At 35.4% G+C, this 20,865-nt stretch overlaps 1 protein-coding gene across 2 annotated transcripts; it reads right to left on the reverse strand.

The window, feature by feature from the left end:
* Nucleotides 1–5,065: 5,065 nt before the first annotated feature.
* On the reverse strand, nt 5,066–18,627 carry LOC122598240 (myosin-8-like). Of its 2 annotated transcripts, XM_043770853.1 has the most exons (37): nt 18,548–18,627; nt 18,237–18,365; nt 17,637–17,780; nt 17,394–17,539; nt 17,142–17,301; nt 16,985–17,043; nt 16,737–16,896; nt 16,492–16,641; nt 16,284–16,420; nt 16,048–16,194; nt 15,870–15,971; nt 15,714–15,771; nt 15,522–15,623; nt 15,372–15,409; nt 15,152–15,278; nt 14,862–15,041; nt 14,632–14,763; nt 14,447–14,556; nt 14,227–14,287; nt 13,957–14,134; nt 13,690–13,865; nt 12,008–12,064; nt 8,305–8,496; nt 8,126–8,223; nt 7,921–8,008; nt 7,757–7,843; nt 7,414–7,584; nt 7,143–7,277; nt 6,857–7,021; nt 6,548–6,646; nt 6,390–6,460; nt 6,205–6,304; nt 6,083–6,139; nt 5,932–5,988; nt 5,706–5,780; nt 5,563–5,630; nt 5,066–5,478 (listed from the first exon to the last, which is right to left on the reverse strand). In XM_043770853.1, the coding sequence occupies exons 1-37, from the start codon at nt 18,548–18,550 to the stop codon at nt 5,361–5,363; spliced, it is 4,137 nt and encodes a 1,378-aa protein (XP_043626788.1). In that variant the 5' UTR covers nt 18,551–18,627; the 3' UTR covers nt 5,066–5,360. The 2 variants fall into 2 exon arrangements, with proteins under 2 accessions (XP_043626788.1, XP_043626782.1); XM_043770847.1 differs by lacking the exons at nt 17,394–17,539; nt 17,637–17,780; nt 18,237–18,365; nt 18,548–18,627 and having other exon boundaries at nt 7,757–7,834; nt 17,142–17,269.
* Between the last annotated feature and the right edge of the window lie 2,238 nt (nt 18,628–20,865).

Raw genomic sequence — 20,865 nt, forward strand, 5'->3', positions numbered from 1 at the left:
TCATCATGACATCCTTCCCTGCTCGTTTTGACACCTTCAAAGTGAATTACAATGCTATGAAGGATAAGTGGTCAACGAGTGATCTAATTTCGATGTGTGTGCAAGAGGAGGAACGCCTCAAACTGGCACAGCCTGAGTCTGTTCATCTTACCACCACTGCTAATTCTAAAAAAAGGAAGGGTAGATCTGGTAATTCTGGTAATAAGAATGCAAATAAAGTCCCTAAGACCAATTCTAGTGCAGTTGCTACTAGCTCTAATCCCTTGAGTGGCAAACTTCATTGTAAATTCTGTCGTGCAAATGGGCACACTCAGAAAAATTGCCCTAAATTCAAGGAATGGCTAGCTAAGAAAGGTAACGTACTTTATGCAATATTTGATTCTTTTATGACTGATGTACCTATTAATACATGGTGGGGTGACTCTGGTTCTATGGTTCATGTGACCAACTCAATGCAGGGATTCCTTACAATCCAGAAGCTACCGAAGGGCCAAAGAAAGCTTAGAGTTGGAAGTGGTGATCTCTTAGATGTCGAAGCCATGGGAACTTTAATTTTACATATGAGTACTGGAAAGACTATTAGACTAGTAAATACCTTATATGTACCGAGAATTACTCGGAATCTTGTATCTATTGGTAAACTTGATCTTGAAGGTTATGTAATGATTCATGGTAGCGGCAAGATTGCTATTACTTTAAATAATGAATTGCTTGGTCGTGGTTTTTTGGATGGATTACTGTATAAATTAGAACTAGATCATAAATTTTCCCAGTCTTTGTTGTCTCTTAATGTTGATTATGTAACTAAAACAAAGACAAAATCACCTAAGAAATTGGAGAATTCCTCTATGTTGTGGCATAAACGTCTTGGCCACATCTCACAAGATCGCATGAAACGACTCGTGAAAGATGGAATCTTACCTTCTCTCGATTTCAGTGATTTTGAAACATGTATTAAGTGCCTTAAAGGCAAAATGGCTAAAGGTAACAAGAAAGGAGCCACTAGAAGTTCCAACTTGTTGGAAATAATTCACACTGACATTAGTGGCCCTTATTCCACATCAATTACTGGTCATACATCATTTATTACATTCATTGATGATTATTCGCGTTACATGCACCTGTATTTAATTAAGGAAAAATCTGAGTCCTTGCAAACTTTTATTGATTATAAAACTATGGTTGAAAACCAACTTGATCGTAAGATAAAAGTTGTAAGATCAAATAGGGGAGGTGAATATTATGGCAGACATACTGACATTGGTCAAGCTCCTGGTCCTTTCCATAATTATTGCAAAGACCATGACATTATTAACCAATACACCATGCCTGGTTCTCCTCAACAAAATGGTGTTGCTGAAAGGAGAAACCGAACCTTAATGGACATAGTGAGAAGTATGCTTGCCAACACCAACTTACCTAATTTCCTTTGGACTGAGGCCTTAAAAACAGCCGTTCATATACTCAATAGGGTTCCATCCAAATCTGTCTTTAAAACTCCTCATGAGATTTGGACAGGTAAGAAACCAAGTCTAGCATATATGAAAGTATGAGGCTGTCCTGCCGAAGCTAAAATCTATAACCCAAACCTAAAGAAACTAGACCCTAAAACCATTACATGTTTCTTTGTTGGTTATCCAGATAACTCAAAAGGTTATTGGTTTTACTGTCCTACCCATACTACTTCCATCACTGACACGCAGCATGCTACTTTTCTTGAGGATCAGTGGGAGCACGACAAATCATAACTTGGATTTGCATGAAGTACAAGATGTGGGGGGAAACCACTCGTTGGTTATTAATCCTCCGATAATTCCTCTTGTACCCAACGCTGCTCAAACCATTGATCAACCTTCTCCTAATCACAATGCTGCTAATATCAATGATCCTCCTTCTCCTAATCAGAATCCTCCTCCTAATCATAATGTTGATGCTGCGAATAATGAAGGACCTTCCGTTACAGAACCCGAAATTCAGCTTAGAAGATCATCCAGGCAACGAAGGACCACAAATTTTGATGATTATGTCACCTTCTTAGCTGAAGATGAGGACATTAGAAAGCTTACTGATCCTACCTCTTATCAAGAAGCCATTAATAGTAACCAAGCCTCTAAATGGAATGACGCCATGATTGAGGAGCTTAATTCCATGAAACATAACGACGTTTGGGATTTGGTTGAACTTCCTGAAGGATCCAAACCAACAGGTTGTAAATGGGTCTTCAAAAGCAAACTAGACCCGAATGGAAATGTTGAACGCTATAAGGCTAGATTGGTTGCAAAAGGCTATACTCAAAAGGCTGGAATCGATTATCAAGAGACCTTTTCTCCTGTGTCTCATAAAGATTCCCTAAGGATCGTCATGGCACTAGTAGCTCATTTTTATCTCGAGTTACATCAGATGGATGTCAAGACCGCTTTTCTTAATGGAGACTTGGAAGAAGACGTATACATGTGGCAGCCTAAAGGATTCATTCCAAAAGGTAAAGAGCACATGGTCTGCAAGTTGAAGAAGTCCATATATGGGTTGAAACAAGCGTCACGTCAATGGTACCTTAAGTTCGATGAAGTCATGAAAGGACAAGATTTCTTAAAGAATCCAGTGGATCAATGCACCTATTTCAAGATCAGTGGGAGTAACTTCATAATCCTTGTTTTGTACGTAGATGACATCCTACTTGCAAGTAACAACTTGGATATGCTGCATGAAACGAAGCGCATGCTTTCGCAGAATTTTGACATGAAAGATCTCGGTGAGGCCTCTTATGTCATAGGTATCGAAATACACCGGGATAGGCGTAATGGTGTTCTGGGTCTTTCTCAAAGGGCCTATATTGACCGTATTCTGGAACGCTATAAAATGCAGGACTGCTCGCCCACTGTAGCTCCAGTAGTCAAAGGAGACGTATTCGGTTCTTTCCAAACCCCGAGTACTGAGATTGAAAAGGAGCAGATGAGGGTGATACCTTATGCATCTGTAGTTGGGAGCATTATGTATGCTCAAGTCTGCACTCGACCAGATATCGCTTACATCGCCGGTATGCTAGGACGTTATTTGTCTAATCCTGGATTGGCACACTGGAAAGCGGCTAAAAAGGTTCTACGATATCTGCAAGGAACCAAAGACTACAAACTGACTTTTAGAAGGAGTGATGACTTAGAAGTAGTAGGATATTCTGATTCCGATTTTGCTAAAAGCAAAGAGGACAAGAAATCTACTTCTGGATATATTTTCATGTTAGTTGGCGGACCTATCTATTGGCGGAGTCATATACAGAAACTGACTGCAACGTCCACCATGATGGCTGAATATATTGCCGTTTACAATGCCACTTGTCATGGAATGTTGTTAAGGAGCCTTGTCAGTGGACTTAAAATCGTCAATTCTATTTCTAGACCATTGAAGCTTTACTGTGATAACTCAGCTGCCGTAACTTTCTCGAACAGTTCGACTGGCGCTGGACTGTACCTCGATACAAAGTATCTGTTTGTACGCGAACGGGTTGAGGAAAATGTTCTTTGTATTGAGTACATAAGTACAAATGATATGCTAGCGGATCCGATGATCAAAGGTCTTCCTCCTAATATCTTCATAGGACATGTGTCGAAGATGGGGCTCACAAAAGATTTAATTTAATAGCATATTGTACTTGTCAGGTCATTATTATTAAATTTAATAAAATTTTTCTCTGTATTCAGATTTTGTTTATCTATTATTTACATTCAGCATGCATAATGATGTATGGACATTACTGTAACAAAATTTGTCTTAGTCAATTGATCATTGCTTATTTAGTTTTAAATTTGAGTCATAGTTTGACTAGTGAGGGTCCTGAGTTGATGTTCTTCTCTACGACTGTACTTATTGGCTATGATTTCGGTTTAAAACAAAATGAGTATTATCCCGGCCGGATTAACTGTGATACTCAGATAAATGATCGCTTGGTCAAGTGAGAGAATGTTGGACTCACGAAGTTGTGACCTTCACCGATCATATATCAGTCCGATATGATAATTGACAAATAATTGAAATCCTTATGTCGGTAAATATACGATGAGCGTATTTACCATTAATGACATAATATAGGGTTTCCCATTAGGTGATTGGAATTATAGAGAATTATATTGCACACTCATGAAACACCAGGGGGCTAAAGTGTAAATGTTCTATTTATAAATAGAACCTAATTACACTTCATTATAACACTTAATCACTTTCTAATCTCTCTTAATTGTGTGCTTATGCTCTCTTAATCACGGCCTAATTACCCAGCCGAATAACACCTCATCAAATATACAATCACCTTAATTTGGGAACCAATCTCAATGGCAAGAATGCTAAATCAACTAACAGGTTCCTCAGGATCTTCAGGTTAGTGTTATTAATCATGTTTATATTATATTAATTAATACGAATCATTATTTTTCCAACACTACTTTCCATCATGCTGCTCTAATATCAACCCTTCTTCTTTATTGTTATTTGAAAATAACGTCTCACTTTCCTGCATGCCAGTACTATAAACAAGAAGATATATATATATATATAATATATATCCCTATAGGTAACACTCCAGAACAGTCTTAAAATAAGAACGGTGAGAATACTTAAAAAATATCATTTTGATGCATTAAAAGTCCATATAACTAACATAGTGCATAACTAATTATCATTATTTAAGTGTTTAACAACACATTGATCCATCAAAATCGAAAAAATCACGTTTTTTGATGGATGCATCATTTTGAAGAATATGCATCCAAGATGGATGCACAAAACAAAAAACATGAATTTCTTGATTTTAACAGGCCAATGTGTTGTTATACACTTAAATAATGATAATTAGTTAAACACTATGTTAGTTTTATGGACTTTTAATGTATCAAAATGATATTTTTTAAGTGTTCTCACCGTTATTTGATTGTACTTTTATATATATATATATATATATATATATTGTTCGACCGTAAACATATAATAATATACTCGTATATATTAAACATCTCTATCTCTATACTGTAATAAATGGTTGAAAATAGTAGTACTAGTATAATATAGTCATTGATCGATCATTTAATTAATAATCAGATAGAAACCCTAAATTGAAGAGTTAATGAATGAATGAATGCTGCATCCCTGCCCTGTCCCCATATTAATTTTGCCTATCTCTCTCACACACACACATATATATATATATAATCTACACATCTAATTAACCTAACATATATAATGCTTTTTATACCAAGGGCAGGGGATATCGCTAAAACAATGAGCAACCTACCTAATTAAATCTACTCGTAAAATTGAGTGGTAGTGGCTGATGATCTTGATGTGCCAAAATAACCACCACCAGCCACGGTCTACTCCCGTAAAAAATGGAAAGCTGGGTTTTCAAGGAGTTCACCGCTAGGTTTTACGTTTGGAAAATCTTTTTCATTGAAACACTGGTTAATTATTTCATCTATTGAGAAAGATTCCCTGCAAATACAATGAACAACGATCACTTGCGGTGTTTTATCATCAAAACTTGTAAACTTAATTTATGCTATGTCATGTACATACCGACAATTCACATCCAGTAAAAAAGAGTTTCTTTCATTATCAGCTGTAACTTTCAACTTGGAAATAACCTGTATGAAACTTTGAGGGTGAGGGAAGATCATTGGTGGAAAGAATTAAGTTGAAGAATATGAATGAATTCTTACTTCTGGGGTTACAGTTCCAGTTTCATCATCCTTGTAGAGTGTGCATAGTCTATAATGCTGTTGAACACCTAATACCTATAACAAAAGGTATCATTCATTCATCTACATCACAATTATTGTTATTATTATTTTGTAATATTGATTAGCTTTTTTAAGATTTTTTTCAATTTGTTATAATTAATTGTTATATAATAAAAAAGATAAACAAACACATGCAGAGACTTACAGGGCATAGCTTGGTTGTCAGTTGATCGTACCCAATCGTAGACTTCTCCTTTGTAACCTGTAGAAATTAGAGCTACAATTTTAGTACCAGTATCAGTCAAATTTCATAAGGTTGCATTTACACTTGCTTTTCTAGGATCAAAAGCATATACCAGAAACCCAACTGCTTCCCTTGTGTGTTGAAGTTCATTTGCTGATGAGCCTGCATACTGATTTCAATTGAATAGTTAGACCCGCTTACTGTGATCGACATCAACATATATCAGATTACTACCTCTTTTGTAGCCCGACTACACCACTGTTCTAACTCAACTAATCCCGCTTTCACATATTTACCAGTTTGTAATGTGCAATACTCTTGGTATTTAAGAAGGCTGCATGTCACATAAAAGGAGATCATACAGTAATTTGAAATGCCATACGGTCCATCCAATAGAAAGGCAAGAAGAGAGAAGGTACCTGTTGAAAATGAGAACATTGATGCAAGAGAAAGCTTCAGTAAAGATCCTTTGAACCAGAACTGGTGGCACCTGAAACAATGATGCCTAAATCACTAAAACAAGAGGCATGATAATAACGGGACATTTCACATATAAGAATATAACAATCATACATACATGATTTTCCTTCAATATAGTGAGCATTCCATTTAAGCATTCAATGACAATTCCCCAGTGAGTATTTGGAGGCGGGTTATGTTTTGAGGTTTTGGCTGCCTGAACCGTTGGGAGAATATAAATTAGTGCCTTGTTTTGCCTGTTATTAGGACTAGACTTCATAAGAAAGCTAATGAGTGGAATATCTCATTTAGATTAAGAGTTCTCTCTCCAACCCGGTTTACAGGTTTGTGCTGTCAGCCAGAAATTGTGCAGAATAAACAATATTTAATTTATTGACAAACTTTATGCTGCACAAACACATCATACCTGAAGACAATAAGAGATGATTGATGACAATTCTGTCTTCACGTTATCACGAATAATTGCATAGATTTTTTCAACATAAGCAGTTAATTGTTGCTTAAAAAGCAAAGCTGGGTACTTCGCCTCCACGTGGCGCACTAAGTCGCTGAACGACGATTTATTAAATCCCTAAAAAAGAGCATTTGTATTGGAAATGATTTTCACAATTTAATCGCAAACATCCTAGCTATTTAAAAACAGATGAAGTGGTATATAAAAATTAGCGAGTAATGAAAAAAGAAAGTATTACTTGAGTCATCCTTCCAAAAAATGATGGTGAATGTGATGCTTTGTTTCCAGCTGGGCTTAAACTCTTATACAGTAAATATAGCAATGTAGATGTGGTAGATAGCCAATACGCCATGTGTTTATTGTCATGTTCTTTCTGGATAACATGGTATACAGAAAGATGCATGTTAATTTAATCATAATCTCGAATTGCAAATACACGTAGTTATTTGTATACATATCACTTTAAAGCATGCATAAACATGTTAATCTGACGCGCATTAACATCCGACCTCTATGGCGGAACCGATCATCAGAATAAGACGATCAAATACATTCGTTTTTTCAGCTTCAAAAGTTTTCCAGTGCATAAGACTTTTGTATATAATATATGTAGCCACTGGTTTTCCGTGACTAAAACCAAGCTCTTGTCTAACAGCCGCCAAAAGAGCTTCAACATTTTCCTGTATCACATACATAATATATAACATACTATAAATAGTAACAAAGTGTAAATCATTTTTAGAAAAATTCTGTTGAAGAACAATACATAACATAGAAAAAGAGAAAACATGTTGGCATAAAAGGAGAATTGATGAAACAATAAACAAATGAGATCATGTTGAAGAACAATACATTCTGCTTTTCAATGACAGAACGTCTCAAGCTGCTATTGAATCTCTTTAAACTCTGTGGACTTCCTTGTTGGCCATTCTGTTGATCCTGAAATCCGTTGTAATTAAAAATAGAAAGATATATTTTCCAATGTGAATATATGATATCATCTGTTGCATGTTCACCTTAGAAGCTGCACTTGATGGATGCATCATCACTTGTTGGCGCAGAATCTGCTCCTCAGTTTCAATGTCAGAAAGTTTTTCTTTAAGGCTGAAGGAACAACATAATTAAGGAACAAAGATACCACTTTAGCCATGGATTGTGAATAAATTGAAAATCTTATCATGGTGAAACATGAAAAAAGAGTCAATCTAACATTGGTGTAACCTTTGCATGGAGGTCTTCAATTCAATTACCATTGACTCTGCATCTGTCGCCTGCTTGTGGGACTCATCATATTTCCATTGTAGTGAACTAACCGCATACTGCAAGTATTCAGAATAATACAAAGATGCAATAAATCATTACCAAGCCAGTTATGACCTTCAAAAGTTCACATTTAGTACCTTAAGTTTCACATTTTCAGAAGTAAGCTTGTCAATTGCCTCATTGCCTGTAATAGGAATGTCTTCAGGTTGAGGGAGTTTCCCAGTTTCTATGTCTGCGGCCCCCTCTTCCTTTACACGATACTCTGTAATTTCTCTCAGAAAAGCACGTAACTTTGAAATTTCTAGATTCTTAGCTTCCTCCATCTCAGCCTACAAAAGTTTGAATAGTGGAAATATAAGAAACAGAAAGGGAAATCAAAGATTCAAATGTGATGTTAATGAAGTAGCACTACGGCTACAGTTTAGAAAACTTTATAAAAGTAACCTCAAAAGTTTGAGTTGGACACCGAACATATTATCAAATGAATGAGGTAATATTGTTTGGGGTTGACAACAGCAATTATCGACTCTTTATTATTCAAGCAAAACAGAACATGTGGTGATACTTAAACAGCTTAACCTTATTTATTTGACAATTTAGACTAATCTAGTAAGAAAACTAATAAAGGTAACTCCCTCATTAAACCAAAAAATTCTTAGTTATATGCGAGGATTCTTTGTTGGAAAGTAATCATCGAATTCCAAGTGGGTCAAGTTTTCTGTTGTTTGACTATCATGGGCATCCATGTGAAAAACCCGTTTTTGGGTTTCTATGCAAGATGGTATACTCCATACCATACCAAATCAGCTACATAAGCAGCTATATTATTGTATTGTAATTAAGAAGGATTATAAGAGGCTATATCTATAGAGTAACCTAAACTAATATATGGTAACTAGATATATAGAAACTAATATATGTCTTATAGAGTAACCTAAACTAATATTTGGAAACTAATATATGGTAACCAGATATATAGAAACTAATATATGTCTAATATCCCTCCGCAAGCTAAGGCCGGGGAGCGACCTTTAGCTTGGATCTTATGTCAATGGGAATATTGCACCTAAACTAACACACCACAATTTGGGAATGTTCTTCAATGGAACTTGATGTTCATGTAGGAGAGCTTGTAACCATGTAAGTTCGGCAACCGTATCTGCCAAGGCTTTATATTCAGACTCTGTTGACAACCTAGAGACAGTATTTTGCTTCCAGGCAGACCAGGAGATGGAGATTTAATCCAATGTATATGGCATATCCCATGTGGATCGACGGTGGTCAGGGCAACCAGCCGAGTCTGCATCAGAAAGGGCGCATGTAAGCTGGTTTTCGAATTTTGTTTTATTAATGTTTGGAACAGGCCTTAGCCTTAGCACAGCGGAAGCAATTAAAACAAGAAGATAATTCAAGAAATAAGATAAACGACGCACGAGATTTAACGTGGTTCGGCCCCAGTGGGGGGCCTAATCCACCGACTGCAAACTAGGTTGTTTTATTGATGCTCTAAACCATTTAAATTACAATTACATATGAAGGGTATATATAGAAGGACAACTAGGGTTTATGGCTTGTTGAACAAGGAAACCAATTTGGGCATCCTAATCAATAAAAAGAACCAGGAGGCCTATAAGGCCTTCACAAACCCAACAATCTCCTACTTGAAGGCCTTGGGATGAATTTAATCCTGGCATTCAAGCAAACAATATCCCAGTCAAACAGTAATCTTCAGATAGTAGAAATCCTCCAAGCCTCCAGTTCCAAGAACAAACGAAAACTTCAACAACAGAAACTTCTCAAGTCTTCCGTTCTCCATGAACAAGCTAAGATTTCAATAAGAACATATAGGAACAGAAGTCTTCACAGGTCCAGCTCTGAAGGACAAAACAAACTTCAATCCAACCAACTTCAATCCAAGCATCACAAGTCTACCTAATCGCGGCAGCCCTTTTCATCAGTCACCTGAAAGGCCCATTGAACCTGTAACCGCTCCAATACAGTCAGACACAGTTGATTCAGTCATGGAAAAGATCACCAATGACTCATCCTCAATCTCAACCATCTCCTACTGATTTGAAATACCGGCTCCAGAGATTCCAGAGGAACAACAACACTCTCCAATAACGGTATCATTACATGAGAGATTTCATTTGGAACCTTAGTCTTCAGAACTCAACGTCGATTTCAACATATGTCAACACAACACACTCCTCGTGCTCTCACTGTTACAAAATCTCGTCCAAGTTCAAACCTCCGAATACGCTCTAACAGATTACCTGAAAGTTCCAGAGTCCTCTACCACGCACCAGGCTCGTAAGCAATCCCCTCGCGCTTGGTTTGGCCCATTCAGTACTGTAGTCAAAGCATTCGGAATGATACGAAGTGAGGCAGATCGTTTAGTCTTCTATAAACATCCAAAGACAGGTTGTATCTACTTAGTCATTTATGTTGATGATATGGTAATCATTGGAGATGATCACATTGGCATCTAACTACTAAAGAATCATCTTCTCAAACATTTTCAGACCAAAGATATGGGGAAGCTCAGATATTTTTTAGGCATTGAAGTTGCACAATCTACCAATGGAATTTCACTCTCTCAATGCAAGCATGCTCTTGATATACTTGAGGTTACTTGAGGAACTAGCCTCTTAGATTGCAAGCCAGTTGACACTCCAATGGATCCTAACGTTAAGCTTCTACCTGGACAAGGGAGCCGCTAACAAATCAAGGAAAATATCGACGACTGGTTGGTAGACTCAACTATCTCACGGTGACTCGACCAGATATCTCATTTGTTGCGAGTGTAGTTAGTCAGTTTTTGAATTCTCCTTATGACTCTCATTGGGAAGCAACATTACGTATTCTAAAGTACAACAAAGGAGCACCTGGAAAAGGCTTATTATATTATATGAGAATAAAGGGCACCAGGAAGTTCAATGTTATTCGGATGCAGATTATGATGGGTGTCCTTTCAGCCGAAGGTCAACCTCGGGGTTTTGTGTCTTATTTGGAGGCAATCTAGTGTTTTGGATAAGCAAGAAACAAAATGTGGTTGCAAGATCAAGTGCAGAGGCAGAGTATAGATCAATGTCAAATGCAACATGTGAGCTCGTATGGATCAAACAACTTCTGGAAGAACTAAAGTTTTGTAAGGTTTCCCCAATGAAACTCATTTGCGACAATGAAGCTGCACCACACATTGCCTCTAATCCAATCTTCCATGAGAGGACAAAGCACATTGAAATTGATTGTCATTTTGTTAGAGAAAAGCTACTTGATGGTATCATTGTAACAGAGTTTGTTAGTTCTAATGATCAGCTAGCAGATGTGTTTACAAAGTCTCTTAGAGATCCACGGGTTGAATATATATGTAACAAGCATGGAGCTTATGATATATACGCTCCATCTCGAGGGGAGTGCTAGAATACATATTGGCTAAGCCCACATTGTATAATAGGCCCGTAGGGTTTACTAAGATTAGGGTTATGTATCTATAAATATCATGTAGATTGTATTTTATTATTCAGCTAATACAATTACAAATTCAAACCTTCATACCAAACATGAATGATTTAGAACAAATATTCTCGATTCTCTTTCATTCAATCAACAGACAAACGTCATTTGTTGAAAACTAAACAGGTGAACCGTATTTATTGACTACGATTAAAAAAATATTATTTAACTCAAAATAAGAAACTAATACTATCTAATAACAAAATAATTAAGATAAACTGCATAATTAGATAATAGACTAACAATTAATGATGATTCCCTACAAATAAAAGGAGCGTCTAATTAATCAGAATGATATACTTCAGTTGTAGAAAAATATACCATCGCCTGTTTGAGTTCTTCAATTTGTTGTTCTAGTATAGATGTTGCATTTGCAGCCTGCATCATTAAAAACATGTGTCTTTATAAATCCAACCGATAGTCATCATTAAAAACTTCTTTAGTTATCACTCCATTATTTCCCCCTACAAACAAATTGAGCGATTATGCTGCTTTCCTTGTCGTCATGTAAGAATGGGGGACCAAATCTTACATGCATTGAGTTTGTGAGTGGTTCATAATACAAAAATTTGAAAAATTGGCTCAGGGAAATTTGGTTAATTTTTTTGGAGTATAGGCACAGGCATCTCAGTTGCCTCAGTCTTCCATCCATAGCGGAGCTATGGCGGCTGAGGGCCGCCACATGTATTTAGATTACCCCATCACCGATCACCCCTATGACCTATCTATACTACTATATAAATATTATTATAGCCCCCATGTTTAAAGTTAAGAAAAATGGGACAACAAATTGACCAAAATACCCCTAAAGAATTATATCACCATCAACCCTTAATATTAAAGTACACCATCAGTCCTTATATATAAAATATCTCTACTGCCCCATTTTAAATCAAAACATCTTTACATCAATAACCTACACCATTTGTCGCTGCCACCATCATCACCATCCATTGCCCTCATCGCCGCCGCATTGCGCGGGTACTGTAGTCACCCCCTATGACTTATCACCTCCCCCACCCCTTATTCATGTCTTAAGGGCGCAACCCGCTTCAAATCACAGTTTCCAGCGACTGTGGTGGGGGCCGGGGAAGAAGGCTGGCGTTAGTGGTGGGGAAGAAAGAGACGCCAGAAATGGGTATTTAAAACACTTCGCACGTTAAGACACTTCCTACCATAACCTCCACCAATATGTATATACATACATATATATATATATATTCCATTGTCTTATTATGAACTTGAAGTACTTTATCACTTCTACCATAACCTCCACCAAGATATATATATATATATATATAGGGGACAATCAAATAAGAACAATCTTAAAATAAGAACACGGTGAGAATACTTAAAAACTACACTTTGATGCATTAAAAGTCCATAAAACTAACATAGTATATAACTAATTATCATTATTTAACAACACATTAGTCTGTCAAAATCGTGAAAATCATGTTTTTTGTTTTGTGCATCCATCTTGGATGCATATTCATCAAAATGATGCATCCAACAAAAAACGTGATTTTTTCAATTTTGACGGATCAATGTATTGTTAAACACTTAAATAATGATAATTAGTTATGCACTATGTTAGTTTTATGGACTTTTAATGCATCAAAATGATGTTTTTAAGTGTTCTCACCGTTCTTATTTTAAAACTGTTCTCACCGGAGTGTTACCATACTATATATATATATATATAGAGAGAGAGAGAGAGATAAAGTGAATATCTGGTTGTTAGGTATAGAACCCCTCACATATTACTATTCTTATATATTTTGTATAATTCTTATATATTTTGTATAATGAGTAAAAGATTGAGCCCCCATGTTTTTAATGGATTAGAATATTAAGATGCGAGGGGTTCTAGCTTAGGTATCTACAGCCACATATTCCCATTGTCATGTTATAATGTACTTGAAGTACTCTATCCATTTCTATAGATATTACGATTAATGAGCAGAGACACCATTGATGCCTTATTCAGCGTGAAGTTATACCTGAGCTGCGCTCATGTTTGATGCAGCCATCCCACGGATACTAGCTTGGAGTCTGACAACCGAACAACGTAACGCCCTATAGGCTTTCATAGTCAGAAACATACGAGTTGTTTTCTGGATTTTCACACACGCCACTTCTTTCCTTCGATGCATATAACGATTATGTGCCACTTGCCCTGAAATGATATAATATTAGTATTTTCACTCATTCAACAATTGATCATCATAACTATTTACATATAGTCGACATGTGATAATAGTAAACACCTCTAACAACAGTTTGTATTGGAATTGCTGATTTCTGTAACAAGATAAACTTTTTGTTAGCAGCATGTGAGAGATATTTTGCTTGAATTTTTGTTGCAGATCTTCCTAACACCTCAGCTCTGTAAGCATCTAGCTCAGCCATCTGACCAGCTCTCAGAAACAACTTTGTTTTACCTATCTGCAGTCGTTTCAATTAGAGACATATCAACTGTTTAGACATCCATACCATGAAATCCTTAGCAGACAATATTATAGTGAAGAGTAAAGTACCTGATACCCTTTAAGCTTAGCCTTCTCTAATAGCAACACTGTACACTTGATATCATCATCACTACAAGTGAATATGAGAGAAAGAAAATCAGGATAGATTCCAAAACAGGGAAGGAAATTTGATTCTCATAACAATTTTAAGAGGGGATATATATATATATATATAAATACAGCAAGAGGCAAAGAAATTAATGAAGTACTTTACAATTGATATAAGTACCATTTTTTTACAGCATCAGGTGCAAGGATTTTGAAGCGCTCCACGAATTCATGGTAAGGTTTACGAGTAGGAAACCCCGCACAACTAATTCGGATTGCCTCCATGACTCCCTGGAATAATATGGATACCCACTCTCAGTATATGTTGAAATCTTTATCACGAAAATCCCAAATTTCTCAACTTACCCCACACCGAAGTTGTTGCAGTATATTTTGATTCTCAAATATATCAGGCTTCAAAAGATTATTGGGTTTGACACAACGAACATAATGTGGTTCTGTATGACTGAGTGTCTCAAGCAATTGTTGTAGTTGTTGCTGTGAAGGTGACACACAAGAAAACCAGATCAACTACAACTGGTAGATAGCATGAACTAGACCAACCAAATTTGGAAAACGGAGACAGCGAACTAAACCTTGAATTTAGAACCTATTGATGAAAATGACTTGGATGATTTATTACTATTAGCGTCCTCTACCGTGGTTGGGAATAAGGATGATACAAATGAGCACTTCGAAGCTTTTAAGAGAGCTTCATGCTCTGCAACAACATAGTCCTTGTTCTTATCCAAGAAATACTCACTTTGATATGTCACCTGTAATTATAACTCCATTTATAGGAAGTGGAGGTATTTGAAGGTCTATGTGGATAAGTAAATTTGAAAACATCACATGCAACTACATTGAAACTAAGGACAGGGCATACATCACCCGCATAGTGACAAACAGTGAAGTCTGTTTTCGCCAGCTTTGGTTTACTGAAACGTTTATGATCTTTGAACGTCTGGTAAAGCTTTTCTGCAAAAGTTTCATGGGTAGATCTTGGAAACATGCTGCACGAAATTGGCAACTTCATCTTTTAGAAATTAAACTGCAAAAGTTTATGATCATTTTCTTTAAGGTATCTAACAAAAACACATACGTACCAAGCCTCATCGAGAAGAGCAAGGATCCCCCCAGGTTTCTGAAGTAACAAAAATCTCAATTGGATCAAAAAACATGTTGATAGTTTTTAGGCAATATAACTGTAGAAATACCAAAACATCAGGAGCACTATCTAGTTACAAAGCACAGACCTTTTCAATAAGATCTAATATATCTTGATTATCCTCAAACTGAATGTAACTCCAATCTATTTCCTCCTTAGTATATTCTTCTTGTTCCATCTTGAAAACATGCTGATAAAGAGAACATTATTTACAACAATCAGATTAGGCATACAGGCTGATATTTGAAAACTAACAGCCTCAGAACACAATTTCACTAACCTGATTAAAATGTTGTTGCAGCTTCTCATTAGTTAGATTAATGCAAAACTGCTCAAAACTGCACAATAGAAACTAATGTTAAACTAGAATAAAAATAGCATTTAGGGGTTTCATGCAGTAATGTACGATGAAACCAAAAGCGTACCAGTTAAGCACCTGTTTGTCTTGAAACTTTCAAATCCATATATATCCAGAACCCCGATGAAGAACTTTGAGTCGGGGTCTTGACCAATAGAATCATTTATCCTTGTGACAAGCCTGGGTCATTCAATAAAGCCATTGAACAGTAAAACAAAAACACAAAACTGAATAACAAGCTTCCATTCAGACCTACCAGTCAAATAACTTAGAATAAACTATTTTGGCAAATGCATCTCTACTGATAGCTGCAGCAGTTGGATCAAGGCACTTTTTGATGCTTTCACCACGAGTTACAATCGCACGCGTGCAAAAAGAATCTTCCAGAGCTATCTTATCACACCTAAACATGGTGTGGACACCACAGTTGAATTAACCAACCGAAACATCAACATAACATCATGAACGAACTTTGATACCATAAATAATTACATGAATAGCTCAGCTGCAGTTTCTAAATGAAACCGAGATTGATCATCCTTTGGTTGAGAAGAATCTGGTTCACTGCCCTTAGAGAACTCGATGTTACCTAAGTGGAGAATTGCAGCGACAACACGAAATATAGCGTCCTATAGGAGGTAAATACTTTCGATAAGATTTTAAAAGTCAATCTTGAGAAATATGACCTATATAACATTACCTGCTCATCAGAGTTGATCCCAACAACACCCATAGCCTTCTTTGTGGCAAGATACTCCTGAGACTCGTCGACTCCTTTCAGTTCAAAAAAGTTTGATTGATTAAGGTAATGAAACTTCCTAGGGTTTCCAACTTTGTACTTTTCAGACTCCTGAGATGTTATGAATAATTACTTGTTTTAAGGTCAACAAAGTGGAAAACCTAATAATTATGCATTCAGATTGCAGATTGTAGATACCAGATTACCTCGGGTGGTGCGGCGCATATCATGTAAAAGCAGTGATAATTTCTTTCTGGATCAGAAACTTGACAGACTCTTGACCTTTCTAGCAGATAAGTCCTTATAGCAGCTCCAGAGATCATCCCTCGCTCATTAAATTGAATCTCAACGAACTTACCAAAACGACTATCATAATGCCACATTCAGTTAAAAAAAATGTTGATAGACTGAAAAGAAAAAGCATCGGTGCTTATTCAATTGAAACATTTGGTACCTTGAATTATTGTTTCTGACAGTCTTTGCATTACCGAATGCCTCTAAAACTGGATTAGACTGCCAAAATAAAAGAATGTGTGAGAAATAAATCATACAAGCAACTTTGTATATTTCTTTAAGAAAATAACATATCTAGTTAAGTGAATTTAGCGTACTTCTAGAACTTGCTGCTCCACACTACGCCGTCCCTCAGTGGAAGGACGACCACCCATAAATGCAAGATACTGCATAAGATTCTTTGTACTTTCCGTTTTGCCAGCTCCACTTTCTCCACTAACAAGTATTGATTGACTGATTTCCTCACTAACCATCTGCCTGTTTCAAACAAACCGTTGCTTAATTACCAATAGATACAAACAACTAATGATTCTATTGAAGAAAAAAAAAGATCAATAATAATGGAATGCCTGTACGCAGCATGTGAAATCGCATAAGGATGTGGACTCAGTTCTCCGAAAGCTGCCCCTTTGTATTTAACCATGATATCATTAGCATACAAATGAGGCAATCTTTTGAAAGGGTTCACGGCTATTAAAATATTTCCTGTGTAAGTCTGCAAAAAGGAAAGCCTTAAAAAAATAATCATGCATGTTATGCACAACAGATATAACAAGATGATTGAGGAGCGTGTTTATATATAGTATACTGACATAAATTTCATTGATATCGTATCGGCATTTTAAATTTTGAAGAACCCCTGGTTCATGAAGATAAGACAACTTTGTCATATCATCGACTCCAGATGCAGGGAACTCAGGATCTTTATGATGCACATCGGATGCATTAACTTGTATCTGGTAATTATTAAGAGGATATATATATATATATGTCAGGAAAGGAAAGTTTTTGATAATTGTTTTCCAATATATATATACTAATAATACTAATACTAATAGGTAAGTGTAATCTACCAATGTAATAAAACAGGATTGAGGGATTTTTTGAATGACACATGGCGTAATCCTTCATCAGCATGTCTATTTTTCTATTTAATAACTAAAATATGTTTTGAGTTTTAGAGTTATCAAACTATGTTTCTAATTATTTTTATTAAATAAATTATTTATTTATTATATAAAAATAAGAACTCTTGCAAAATATCCAACGTAAATATTAAGATAATGTAATTATACGTATGGATACGAAAGAATTCTTTTTTTACGGTTTATATCTAAGAAAACAATCCGTACACCGTACGGGTATTAGTACGTTGTTATAAGATAGAATAGCTAGGAGGCAGGTAGGCTTACTTCTTTTCCTGAAGAAGTTTTGAGTTTAAGTTGTTCAGCATTGATTTCTAAAACCTCGGCATCTATCCAGGCAACGTCATGATCTTCTACCCAGACTTGAGATCCAACTACTAGTTTGGATGGACCATCCTGCAGTTTGTATATATGTGTATCCCCATGTTATTATTATGTATATATGTATGTAATGTAATGACAACATACACTGCTACGTTATAAATTAAATAAACAGACACAACAACAGCACACAAATTAATATTAATATTAATATATATACTCAAGTACTCGTAGAATAATAAAATGGAAAAGCGTACCATCAGATTGGGGGTAGAACGCAGAGGAGCCCTAACAAATGTCCAGCTGATTTAAATCCATACATCCGGCAACACAAAACCATCCCCAATTTATATATATTTTCTGTTAACAATTTAATCTAATCTAATGTACGTGTTTCAAAATATACATATATGATTGTTAAATGACATTTATATATATCCTAATATCATTTGGGGTAAAAATTACACTGCGCACATTATATCTATGTCCGATCAATTTTTTGACTACGAAAATACAGAAATAAATAAAAACCCGGCTAATTTGATCCTCCGGCAAGGTTCCCTGATACCAATTAATTTTCCGGTTAGAATCTCCGGTCCGGCGTGCATGGAAGGGTCAGCCTAGTTTCATTTCTCAACGATTACATAACAGAGACACAAACAATCCCACAACGAAACCGGTCTAACGCCTTCGTTTTTTTCTTTTTCCGACTTTGCCCTTCCTCCTTCCCATTTAAATTTTCAAATTATTAGTAACTCCTTTCAGGTGTCATAGTAATAAGTGATAAAATAAATAAATCAAGTTAGATGTGAAAATAATAATAAATGAAACCATTAATAAAATAGATAAATCAAGTTAGATATGAGCAAAGAAGTTAACTAATCTATCATATATTAGGTCTTATGTGGCTAATATCTAATCTTGATAAAACTTTTCTTTTATATATATGTGTCAAAGTTTTATGTTTGTGACTTTTTCCAGTTACCCATTATATATATATATAGCCAATGAGGTTGGTGACCCATTGGTAAGGTTTTTGACCTCGGGAGGATCCACCTGGGTTTGAGTCCACTTCTCACATTTGTGGGGGTGAATTAATAAAGGTTTTTCGAGAGTCCTAATTTTCAGGCATACGTGTAATTTAGGAGTAGGATAGAATGTCGTTCTAATATATATATATATACAAATTATGGGGTTGTTTACATGGGAAATCCATCATATACAAATATTTTAATATTTTTTTGTTGTTTAAATAAATCATTGGACTCAATGAATTTTATGACTAAAAAAACAAATATTTTAAGGATTAAGATCCTCTAAAGTGATTATTACTTCATAGGTGAAGTTGGGAAAATCTTAACCTTTGGATTAAAATCAAAAGTTAAAATTCAAAGTTGATATTTGAATTTTGACCCTTAATTTTAATCTAAAGGTCAAATTCAGCAACTTTACCTATATAGTTAATAATAACTTTAGAGGAATACTAGATTTTAGACCCGTGTTCAACACTGAACATGGGGTTTACAATATTATCAATATTAGAGCTACATATATTTAAGTCATAAAAGTTTATAATTTTGAAGATATAAGGTTTTAAGTGTTATACTTTGCAAGTTGTAGTACAATAATCATATGTTCGTCACTGTCATTATTAGCTGAGATATATTGATGGAATTGTTTGTCGTATTCATTCCACAAGACACATGTTATAATAATTTTTCTATTATAATTTTTGAAACCAGTTGTGCTCATAATGTGATATTATTATGAAAGATAATTAAGAATTAATATATAAACATACTTTTGATAATGTATTTGACATTCAAGTATATGTATGTGATCATGATGCGAACCCATAACACGCATAGGTTTATTTTCAATCACTTGTCCTATGATAATTACATAACAATTAAGATTGTTTTCATACTCTTTAATAACAATTAGGTTTCTTGATTTAAGTGACAATGGTAACTTTAAACATTAATACGCAAACCTAATGTACAAATATATATATATATACACACCTTTTTTAGAGGAATATTATATTGTTTTGTATTTTTAATATTTTTTTGTTAATAAATCACTTCCCCCAATCACTTCTTTATAAATCACTTCCCCCAATCTTGTTTCAACTAATTAACATTGCATTAAACTGTCAGTTAGATACTATTTGATGTATCAATGAGATAAATTCAAAATCTGGTTTTACTATATTGGCAGATATCTCTCCTACTTTATAAGAATTATTATACTCTCTCCTAACACTTTATAACACTCTCTCTCATAAAAATGTCCCCATGTGAAATAACCATTCTACCCTTAATGAATTAATAAATTCTCTATCTTTATTTATTAATCTAAGCATCTCCACTTAAAATACTTATACTAATAATACCCTTAATGAAGTAATTTATAACATACACACTCTCCTAAGATAACTCTCCTAAGATAACTGATCTACCCATTTTACCTTAATTATTTCTACAATCATAACCACACCGCCACCACATGTCACGCCGCCACCACTACCAACCACCGCCAACACCACACCGCTGCTACCACCATCACCGCCGTA

Source organism: Erigeron canadensis, chromosome 1, assembly GCF_010389155.1.
Source record: "Erigeron canadensis isolate Cc75 chromosome 1, C_canadensis_v1, whole genome shotgun sequence".
Lineage (NCBI taxonomy): Eukaryota > Viridiplantae > Streptophyta > Magnoliopsida > Asterales > Asteraceae > Erigeron > Erigeron canadensis.